The sequence below is a fragment of the Arvicola amphibius genome, chromosome 8 (genome assembly GCF_903992535.2).
Source record: "Arvicola amphibius chromosome 8, mArvAmp1.2, whole genome shotgun sequence".
NCBI lineage: Eukaryota > Metazoa > Chordata > Mammalia > Rodentia > Cricetidae > Arvicola > Arvicola amphibius.
The window spans coordinates 104007085-104019059 of NC_052054.1; the positions used below are offsets into that span (position 1 = coordinate 104007085).

Below are 11975 nucleotides of genomic sequence, written 5' to 3' on the forward strand. Positions count from 1 at the left end.
TTTCAAAACATATAGAAAGCTGCAGCCCTGTCCCCTGAAGCACTTTTGCAAGTGGGGAACATATGGATGGAATAAAAGAGTGCTGTGAAGGGATTGATATGAAACCAGGGATTTAAACAACATGAAAATTATGAATAACTAATTCAGCTGTATGTACATACACACCAGTGGGGGAAAACTTATAAAGTTTCTTAAGTCAGTTTGCAAGAGATAATTCACTGGACCAGAAACTATAAATGTTACAAACATAAATGACAAACAGTTTAATAAGGAATCTTCCGCATGACCAGTATCTATAGCTAGGCCACCCTTTATGAGCGAAGGGACAGATAACATTCCTGACACAGTGGCTTCGTGACTTTGGACACTCACTCTTTGAAAGTCAGAGTATAAGGGAGGAAAGACAGAAGTTTAGGAATATGCAAAAGGGCCTGGCACATTGAGTACTTCCTGGGACATTAGGCAGAACATCACACTGCTCACCAACTCAGGCTGAAGCGAAAGATATTTGGCAGCTACTTTACACACATCAAAATGGTCCACAAAAGCCTCAAATAAAAACCCCTCTGATGTGGGTAAGCAAAAGACACACACACACAGAGGATGGGAGGCTGGGAAATCTGCAGAACCATAGGACAAGCCTGTCCCAGAGCAATCCAGCAGCCAGACTCTACCTCTCTAAGACAGTGGCAGGGGAGATTCAGATACCAAACTCACCTCGATGGAGGCATGGATTTACATATTCCTAGGTGAAGTCACACTCCCTGCCAATGATTTATCCAGAAGGATAATTAATGAAATGGTTTTGCTGGCTGCCTAGTTCTATGTTTTCCAGAAGAGAAAAGCTTGTGACCTTTGCCTTAGGAAGATCATGCCTTCTATTGTTGTGCCAGCTTTTAAACACTATTATGTAATGATCTGCTTGGATATTGAGAATTCAGAAAAATTAAGAAACTGTCCATAAAGAGTCTGTGCATCTGTCATGTGCTTGCCTGTTTGAGCATCATAGCGTGGCCTAAGAAGGGTGGATGGGGAGAAATGAAATTTAGTTGGCAGGAGAAGGACTGGGTGCTAAAGAACATCACAGAAAAGCAGGGCCCTCACTAAAGAACACCTTGTGTAGGGAAGGGCTGGTGCGGAGTCAAACCAACTCTGTGTTGCCCTTGTGGGTATGGCAACTCCATAGAGTCACCATCGCTATAAGATTTAATTATACCTGTGTGATGAATTCTCCAGAGAGACTTGTAGGCATTGTGTAGTAACCATCACGTACTTATCCACTGCATATGAGAGTGTAATTTCATACAGAGACTATGGAAATCAGTATTGTGGCTCCTCAGAAATATGGATATAGGTCTACCTCAATATCCAGGGGTACATACCACTCTTGAGCATATACCCAAAGGGCACCTTATCCTACCACAGAGACACTTCCTCAATCAACCAGGTTCATCGTTGTCCTATTTACCAGTGCCTAGGAAAAAAACTAGATGTCCCTAAACAGAAGACGGGTTAAGGAACATCTAATACAATTACATAAATGAGCATTACTCAGTTCCTTAAAAATATGATATCATGACATTTGTAGGCAACTGTATGGAACTAGGAAAAATCATGCTATGTGAGGAAATCCAAATCAGAAGATAAATATGATATGCATTTATTTATAATTGGATATAAGCCATTATAAGAATTATAACCAAGCTGCAATCTATTGACCAGAGAGGTTAGGCATAGAGGAATGGACTAGGCAGGACAAGTGGACCTTCCTAGGAGAGGGAAGTAACATACAATTATGAGTAGGATGGAGCAGGAAAAGAGACAAGAGCAGGACTTTCAGGTGGGAAGGAGAGGGCATCAGAGTTTGAGGGTGACTATGAGAGGAGAGACAGCTAGAATTGTGTAGTGAGGAGCTGCGGGCCGCTTCCTGCTACCTGGCTCTTGGCTCCCAGCTAGTTTTACCCAAAATAATTACACGGAAACTGTATTCATTTAAACACTGCTTGGCCCATTAGCTCTAGCCTCTTATTGGCTAGCTCTGACGTCTTGATTAACCCATTTCTAATAATCTGTGTAGCACCACAAGGTGGTGGCTTACTAGGAAATACTAAGCAGGTCTGACCTGGCGGCTGGCTTCATGGCGACTGTCTCACTGCCTTCTTCCTCTCAACATTCTGTTCTGTCTTCCCCGCCTACCTATGTTCTGACCTGTCAGGTCAAGCAGTTTTCTTTATTAATTAACCAATGAAAGCAGCAGATGGATAGAACACCCACCTCCATCAGAATTGGAAAACATTTGAGTGGCAGTATAGAAACCCAGTGCAGGGCACTGGAAACTTCCTGTAATAAATATATGAAGGAAATCTTGAAAAGGTCTCAAAATGGTGAGGGAGAGAAAACTGCTACTGGCCATATTTGTCACTAAACTAAATTAAACTTCCTTCTTGGGAATGCTTTTCATCCAATTTTGTTGTTGGTCATTCCAAGGAACCCTGTGGAAATTCCCAAACAACCCAGACTGCAACCAAGACAACAGGTTGCTCTCCACAAACTGACAACAAGACCCCATTGCTGAAGAAAACATCCACACAACTCGTTAACCCAATGAACATGAACAGCTGAGCTGGTGCCTACATCAAACCTTCACCCTATTTTCTAATGTCTATGACATGGAGTCGTACTCATCAGACTACCAAGAGAAAAAAGGAAACACCAACCCAACCATAAAACCTTTCACATATAAATCTGTCTTGCCTACAAAATACGCTAGGACAGTGGAGACACAAACCTTGTGGAGTAACCAACGATGCCTGATTTGAATTAAGGCCCACTCCATGAGATGAATACTGCCTGGCCAGTCTTCCTCATGAACTGAGATCATGAACACAGACAAGTTCAACAGAACCTCCATATATGGGCTGCCCATGCATGCTTCAGTGTTACCAGAGAATAAATTCATTTTCCCTCATTTCCATGAGATGGAACCCATACCTCACACTCCTCAGGTGTCTAGGAGTCCAGAGAGTTAGGATAAAACCAAGTATGCTTGTTTTTCTGTTGGGAAGTAACAATAAAATGACTCATAATGATATTCTGTTGTACTCATGGGTCAGTAGCCTAGTCAGCCATCATCAGAGAAGATTCCCAATGTAGCAGATGGGAGTGAAAACAGAGACCACAGCAAAACATTTTAAATAGAGAGACCTGGAACACACAGCTCTCAGTGAGATATCTCCATCCATTCCCTCCAGTCAGAGCTCAGGGAACCTCATGGAAGAGAGACACAAGGAGTCGGGGAGAAAGAAGGAATGGAGGACAACCAAAGAACAAGGCCTGCTAAATCAATCAGCAAACTGATGAGGCTGAAGCAGTCTGCACAGGGCCTGCATGGACCTGCCCCAGGCCCTCCTACCAGACACCATAGCTTCCTGTCAGGTCATTTGTTTATTTATTCTTTTTTTTTTTTTTTTTTTTGGTTTTTCGAGACAGGGTTTCACTGTGTAACACACCTAGATGTCCTGGAACTAGTCCTGGTAGGTCAGACTGACCTCGAACCCACAGAGATCCACCTGCCTCTGCCTCCCAAGTACTGGGATTAAAACCATGTGCCACCACCCCCTGGCTCCCATGTGGGACCTCTGTGGGGCTCCTAAAAGTGCTAACAAGTGAGTCTCTGATTCTGTCCCTTCCCTGGGTACTCTTACTTTTATGTTGGTTTCTATTGTCCAGTTTTATATGGTGGTGTTCTTTTCTCATTACATTTTTATTTTGTTTGAGAAAATACACCTACTCTGCATCCTCCATATTGTATCAATGATTCTTGAAATGCAGAAAAGCTGCTCGTCTGCTCCTATAGAGTGCAGCTGACAGAAAATGACGGCTTCAATGCTTGATGAGTTTTGTAAACATCTCCAAAAAGCAATAAAAGGTACATTGAAGTTTTTTGTCTCTTTAAACCATTTTTTAAAGTTGTCATACAAAGTATTCAGTGATTTTCTTTACTTTTTATTCCACTCGCCCTCTACCCTGCCTTGCCCTCCGTATGTCCTCTTCCTACTCCTGGACATCCCCCTTTCTGTCTTCATGTGGTATGTCTATCATTACTTACTGGCTTTGTTTCTCAGAAGGAAAATTTTCCTTGTCCCTTTCCATTCTAATTTCATGACCTTGCCATACACACAGAGGAAGGCACACATACAAAGATAAACCTAGATTGTAGCTTTGAATGTATATTCAATATCCTCACAGGTGTACACAACCATATCAGTAGGGCACCAATAGAGATTTGTTTCCTAATTGGTGAGGTGGCATAAAAGAATTCTTTAACCTAGAAAGAAATTCCATATGCAGTGAGGTAAATGATAAATCACAGCTTGGTAAAGAATTTATCTTCTCTTGGCCAAACCAAAGGCTCTCTTCATGTGCTAAAGGAGAGATAGCATACCTTGGAAAGTGGCTTTCCCTGGTGGCAGTTGATCCCACCAATGAGAACTATGTTGGGCATCACAGGTGCAGGGAAATCCAGCACAAAGTCAGTGCGTAACAGCCAAATAGACACTTGGCTGACAAGGTCTTCCATAGTCACTGGGCTCTGGAAAACTTCAGAGGCAATGTCTGTTGCAGTTTTGAAAAACTGGGGGCAAAATGCACGCTCCTCCATATAGGTGATGTGGTTCCACACTCTCTCCGTAAAAGTCATGGTGTCTGTGAATTTCAAGAGAATTCTGGGAACATAAGAGAGGGGTCTGGGGCACTGAGTGCCCTCATCAAGATAGTGGCAAAATATACCTCTTGCAAAGACCACGGATGGGAGAGACAAGTACTTGGCAACAGTCAAGCCGCACACATCGAAAGGATCCAGAAACACAGCATCAAAAGAACTCTGCTTCAGGTACTCCACTAACTTCTTGTCATTAAACAAACTCCTACAGTTTGAAAATATTAATTCAAAAAAACCTTTGGCTGTGCCTGTCATTAAAGAAAGCATACTTTGTTCTGGAGTTTTCCATTGAGTATCAGAAAAGTACTTGAACTCACGATTCAAATCCTCTATGGTGTGAGAAGTTGAGTACGTCTTCACAGTAATATTCAGGGATTTTCCCAGTTGCCAACTCGCCTCTGGCACGACTACCACCACCTCATGTCCATTGTGGATGAGCTTCTCCACAACCGACCGCATGGTGAACCAGTGGCTCCCGTCCATGGGCACCACCAGCAGCCTGCCTGCCTGGGCAAAGCCAGACACCAGCAGCAGACACGTACACAGAAGAAGGGAGGCTGGGACACCTGCAGGAGCCATGGGAGAAGCACAGCCTGAGGCAATCCAGCTGCTGAGACTCTCTGCTCTTCTAATAGAGCTGGTTTGAAACGAAGAGGTTCAAAATCTAGTGTGGTGGACATGTGTATTTGTATGTTTGCAAGTCAAGTTAAAATCCAAAGCTAATGATTTACTCCAAATCCAAAACAAAAGATTAATAATTAATGAACTGCATTGGCTCCAAAACCTATTTGTCATTTGTTAGATTAAAAAAAGGTTTATGATCTTTGTTTTGAAAAGATCATCGCCTCTATTGCAGAACCAGTTTTGAAAGAGTCATGAAGCAATGTGTTTGGATTTTAAAATTTAGGAAAATTAAGAAGCTGCCTATGAAGATCTTCTGCACCCATCATAGACTGGCTCATTTATGCTTCACAAGAAGAGAAGCTTAGAAAGATAGACAGTGAGTGTCATCAAGAATAGGTAGAGAATGTTGGAGGTCACAAAAAAGCAAATCTCTCCCTAAAGGGTACAGTATGCCAGAAAGGACAGACCAGGGTCTAATCAGCATTGCTTTGAGTCCATGGATCTGAGAGTGCAGGAGTCTTGACTGACAGGCACTGAGCCTTGGGACTCTGCCCTGCTGTAGGACTCCAGGAAACCAATAACACAGCCATTGTCCCTGTCAAAGTGGAAACATTGGCTGTGTTAGGTCAGTTTCTGTTATTTCTAGAGCCCTTCCTAAGACACGATGACTTTCTTCCTGAGCCTGGCTTTCAGACAGACATCTGCACAGAACACAGAAGAGGAAGAGTTGACCCTCTGAAAGCTGTTGCCTCCGATGATGATGCTCAGACTACGTTACCTCAGGCACAATGGCCAGGGCTCTGCTTTTCTAGGAATAAAGGGATCAGAATTTAGAACTTCCACCTTTCCCCATATTTCCAGGAGAGGTTGATGTTTGGCTGGTCATGGAGCTGAAAAATGAGTCAGGACATAATGACAGCACATCCAGTGTGTTTGTTAAAGAGCCTCTAATCACGTATTGTTTCTACAAACAGTCGTCACGCAAACCATTTGAGTTGGGTCTAAAACAGTGATGCTCAGGGTCTGCTCACCACATGCAGTCTATGCTCAGTTTTCCTTCCTACCATGTAGGCACCAAACAGGGTGACCTTTCTGCATTGACTCTCTGAGTGAGGTCTTTAATTTTTAACGAAATATTGTAAGAGCTTCATGATCCTAAATTTTCTATACTGTCGTGCATCATTTTTAAGATATTTTTTGTTTGTGGTGTAAAGGTATAATTTCATGTCTTCCCTGGGTAGAAACAGTCCTGACATTTATACATGGTTTGTAGATCTGAACATAGTCCAAATAACAAGCATAACGTCATTTACTGCAAATGTGCCTCTTCCTCGCTGTATCCACCATTCACACAGAACAGCACAGCACAGAAGGGTGACTGTCCCCGGGCCTATGGTGTCAATAAGAAAATAAAGCGCCAAAGGAACTCATAAAGGTTCCCTAATCTTCCAAGACCCTTTCCAAACAGCTCACTTTAGGAAGTAGAGTGGGAATTGCTTCTCTATTCCACCTGGGGTAGGACAGAAACAAAAAGGCAGAGACCCTCAGACAACAGCCTGTGTGTCTCAGTGGTACCTCAGTGTGCCTGCCACATATGCCAACTCCAAAGGCCATCCCTGATGTTGAGCCACTTGCCTTCTTTATCAGGAGAGGAAGTTCAAAGTTACCTCGAGTCCTTAGACTGTTGCTTGCAGTCCTGGTAGGTCAGACTGACCTCGAACCCACAGAGATCCACCTGCCTCTGCCTCCCAAGTACTGGGATTAAAACCATGTGCCACCACCCCCTGGCTCCCATGTAGGATCTCTGTGGGGCTCCTAAAAGTACTAACAAGTGAGTCTCTGATTCTGTCCCTTCCCTTGGTACTCTTACTTTTATGTTGATTTCTATTGTCCAGTTTTATATGACGGTGTTCTTTTCTCATTACATTTTATTTTGTTTGAGAAAATACACCTACTCTGCATCCTCCATATTGTATCAATGATTCTTGAAATGCAGAAAAGCTGCTCGTCTGCTCCTATAGAGTGCAGCCGACAGAAAATGACAGCTTCAATGTTTCGTGCGTTTTTATAACAACTCCAAAAGCAGTTAAATGCACATTGAAGTTTTGTGTTTGTCTCTTTAAACCATTTTTTAAAGATGTCATACAGAGTATTCAGTGGTATTCTGGCATTTTTCAGACGTTTTCTTTTCTTTTTATTCTGCTCTCCCACTACCCTGCCTTGCCCTCCGTATGTCCTCTTCCTACCCCTGGACAACCCCTTTCTGTCTTCATGTGGTATGTCTATCATTACTTACTGGTTTTGTTTCTCAGAAGGAAAATTTTCTTTGTCCCTTTTCTTTCTAATTTCTTGACCTTGCCATACACACAAAGGAACGCATACACACATATTTAAACTTAGATTGCAGCTTTGAGTGTATATGTGATATCCTCACAGGTATACACACCCATATCAATAGGGCACCAATAGAGATTTGTCTCCTAATTGGTGAGGTGGCATAAAACATCTCTAACACAGGAAGAAATCTCATATGCAGTGAGGTAAACGATAAATCACAGCTCGGTAAAGAATTTATCTTCTCTTGGCCAAACCAAAGGCTCTCTTCATGTGCTAAAGGAGAGATAGCATACCTTGGAAAGTGGCTTTCCCTGGTGGCAGTTGATCCCACCAATGAAGACTATGTTGGGCATCACAGGTGCAGGGAAATCCAGCACAAAGTCAGTGCGTAACAGCCAAATGGACACTTGGCTGAAGAGGTCTTCCATAGTCACTGGGGTCTGGAGAACGTCAGAGGCAATGTCTGTAGCAGTTTTGAAAAAATAGGGGCAAAATGCACGCTCCTCCATGTAGGTGATGTAGTTCCATGCTCTCTCCGTAAAAGTCATGGTGTCTGTGTATTTCGAGAAAATTCTGGGAACATAAGAGAGGGGTCTGGGGCTCTGAGCGCCCTCTTCGAGATAGTGGCAAAATATAACTTTTGCAATAACCACTGACGGGAGCGACAAGTACTTGGCAACAGTCAAGCCGCACACATCGAAAGGATCCAGAAACACAGCATCAAAAGAACTCTGCTTCAAGTACTCCACTAACTTCTTGTCATTAAACAAACTCCTACAGTTTGAAAATATTAATTCAAAAAAACCTTTGGCTGTGCCTGTCATTAAAGAAAACATACTTTGTTCTGGAGTTTTCCATTGAGTATCAGAAAAATACTTGAACTCACGATTCAAATCCTCTATGGTGTGAGAAGTTGAGTACGTCTTCACAGTAATATTCAGGGATTTTCCCAGTTGCCAACTCGCCTCTGGCACGACTACCACCACCTCATGTCCATTGTGGATGAGCTTCTCCACAACCGACCGCATGGTGAACCAGTGGCTTCCGTCCATGGGCACCACCAGCAGCCTGCCTGCCTGGGCAAAGCCAGACACCAGCAGCAGACACACACACAGAAGAAGGGAGGCTGGGACACCTGCAGGAGCCATGGGAGAAGCTCGGCCTGAGGCAATCCAGCTGCTGAGACTCTCTGCTCTTCTAATAGAGCTGGTTTGAAAAGAAGAGGTTCAAAATCTAGTGTGGTGGACATGTGTATTTGTATGTTCGCAAGTTAAAATCCAAAGCTAATGATTTACTCAAAAGATTAAGAATTAATGAACTGCATTGGCTCCAAAACCTATTTGTCATTTGTTAGATTAAAAAAAGGTTTATGATCTTTTTTCTGGAAAGATCATCACCTCTATTGCAGAACCAGTTTTGAAAGAGTCATGAAGCAATGTGTTTGGATTTTAAAATTTAGGAAAATTAAGAAGCTGCCTATGAAGATCCTCTGCACCCATCATAGACTGGCTCATTTATGCTTCACAAGAAGAGAAGCTTAGAAAGATAGACAGTGAGTGTCACCAAGAATAGGTAGAGAATGTTGGAGGTCACAAAAAAGCAAATCTCTCCCTAAAGGGTACAGTATGCCAGAAAGGACAGACCAGGGTCTAATCAGCATTGCTTTGAGTCCATGGATCTGAGAGTGCAGGAGTCTTGACTGACAGGCACTGAGCCTTGGGACTCTGCCCTGCTGTAGGACTCCAGTAAACCAATAGCACAGCCATTGTCCCTGTCAAAACGGAAACATTGGCTGTGTTAGGTCAGTTTCTGTTATTTCTAGAGCCCTTCCTAAGACACGATGACTTTCTTCCTGAGCCTGGCTTTCAGACAGACATCTGCACAGAACACAGAAGAGGAAGAGTTGACCCTCTGAAAGCTGTTGCCGCCAATGATGATGCTCAGCCTACATTACCTCAGGCACAATGGCCAGGGCTCTGCTTTTCTAGGAATAAAGGGATCAGAATTTAGAACTTCCACATTTCCCCATATCTCCAGGAGAGGCTGATATTGTCCTTGTCCTAAGTGCTTTATAATGAGTCAGGACGTCATGACAGCACATCCAGTGTGTTTGTTAAAGAGCCTCTAATCACGTATTGCTTATGCAAACAGTCGTCACGCAAACCATTTGAGTTGGGTCTAAAACAGTGATGCTCAGGGTCTGCTCACCACATGCAGTCTAGGCGCAGTGTTCCTTCACAGCCCACAGGCACCAAACATGGTGACCTCTGTGCAGAGACAAAGCAAGTTCTCAGAGCCAGGTTATGAAGATTTAACCAGATATCCTAAGAGTTTCATCGTTCTAACTTTTCTATACTGATGTACATCATCTCGAAGCTAATTTCTGTGTGTGGTGTGATGGTTTAATTTCAAGTCTTCTATTCAGTGTACATTCAGGTGTTCCCACAACATCTGTTCAAGAATCCATTGTTTCCATGTGCGGCAGCTTAACACAGAAAGGAAAAAAAACCAACTAGCCAACTCTGAGAGGATTGTCCTGGGATCTTCAGGATTATTCTACTGACTTTATATAGAAAATGATTCTTGAGATGCTTGGGGAAAGTTAGTTACACATGCAACCCGAGTCTCCTGTCTTCTTCCCAAGGTAAAATGCTCTGACGAAACCAACTTAATGGAGAAAGTGTTTCTCTGGGCTGACAGTTATAGGTTACTGTCCAGCATGGCAGAGATGTAGAGCTAGCAGAAACTTAAGACAGCTGCCACATCACATCCACAGTCAAGAGGAGACAGAAATAATTACATCAGGGCTTACTATTCAGTTAATTTTCTCCACTCTTATAAAGCCCAAGAGCCACACAGAGAAAATGGTGGCACCCTGAGCAGGCTGGGTCTTCCCACGTCAATCTTCCCACAGTTATCACCCACAAACCAACCTGATATATGTATTCCCTCACAGAGGCTTTCTTTCCGGAGTGTTCTAGATTGTGTCAAGCTGGCAACTAAAGCTAATCATCATGACTCTGTTCTTTCTCAACTGGAAATGCAGACATTGCTTTAAGCCATCACTTTGCCCTCTTTGTCTGCCAAAGTTTCATGTCTGTCTCATATTGTAAAATACAGTCTATACTCCATATTCCCAAATATTCCTAAAATTTCTGACACTGTAAAAGTCTGAAGTCTCCTAACTGCGCGCCTATTGAAAATAGGAAGTTGGAGATAGTTCATGTAAAGAGTATGTGTTCTTGCAGAGGATACAAGTTCAGTCCTAACACCCAGGTCTGACAACTCACAATCTCTAGTAACGCCAGCTCCAAGGGATCCCGTGTTCTTTTCTGGACTCCACAGGCACTGGACTCATATGTCCAAACCCACACTCAAACAAATAGGTACACACACTTAAAAATAGAAATAAGAATAGAATGAAAAATAAAAATAGAAAAGCTGTGGGGAGCCAAACTGGCCCCATACTTTCTCAGGGGCCCTGATGAGAGGACAAAGGGAACCTTAGTTCTTGTCCTTGCCTAGGAGTGTCCTAGACTAGCTGGTCTAGTACTTGGAACCAGTGCCTCAGAGGAGTCAATGTTGTGGCTTCTGGGGACCCTACTCTTCCCTTTGGCCTGTGGCTATTAGTCCCTAGGCCACCAAGTCTGAGGTGTTGTGTTCTCTTTGCCTACATGGTCTGACATAGTTCTCGGCTGACCTTGCCCATTTTGCGTCCTACAAATAGTATATGTGATGCTATACTTCTTAATAAACTTGCTTGGCATAAGTCATCAGTTTCTGCGAGACCTCCTTGTCCTAGCTACTGCCTTGTCTTTATTTTCATCAGTTGGCCTTTGGAGACCCTTTTCCTGTAGGTTTTGGATCAAACGTGTTATGCGCTTCCAGCATACAAAAGTCTAGAACAAACTGTTTTATTCCAAAGAGCAAGAATCAAGTCATTAAACAATTGAATCAATCCAGAACAAAAATCCTACAGGGAAACACTAATCTTATAACTCTAATGTCCAGCATCTGTCGATAATAATGGTCTCCAAAGGGCCTAGGTAACACCATTTCTCCAGATCTGCCACCTTCAGGACACACAATTGCTTTCTGAGTCTTGATGACTCTACTCCACTTTGGCAGGTCTTTTTTGTAGGTATCTCACAGTCTTGGCATCTCCAATATCCTGGAGTCTCCACTGTAACTGAGGCTTTACCCTCATAGTTACATACACTGGCCTCTCTGCAGGGTTTCCCATCATGCCACACATTGCCCAGCTTCAGTTGTTCCCTATGACCCTACAATCTCA

General features: G+C 43.1%; 2 protein-coding genes across 2 annotated transcripts; both read right to left on the bottom strand.

The window, feature by feature from the left end:
- Positions 1 to 4402: 4402 nt before the first annotated feature.
- On the bottom strand, positions 4403 to 5411 carry LOC119820721 (UDP-glucuronosyltransferase 1A7-like). Its single transcript, XM_038339270.1, has one exon. It carries the CDS (start codon positions 5297 to 5299, stop codon positions 4418 to 4420), a length of 882 nt encoding a protein of 293 aa, XP_038195198.1. The 5' UTR covers positions 5300 to 5411; the 3' UTR covers positions 4403 to 4417.
- A 2521-nt stretch (positions 5412 to 7932) lies between these two features.
- On the bottom strand, positions 7933 to 8934 carry LOC119820794 (UDP-glucuronosyltransferase 1A8-like). The gene has a single exon (XM_038339411.1). The coding sequence runs from the start codon at positions 8827 to 8829 to the stop codon at positions 7948 to 7950; it is 882 nt and encodes a 293-aa protein (XP_038195339.1). The 5' UTR covers positions 8830 to 8934; the 3' UTR covers positions 7933 to 7947.
- Between the last annotated feature and the right edge of the window lie 3041 nt (positions 8935 to 11975).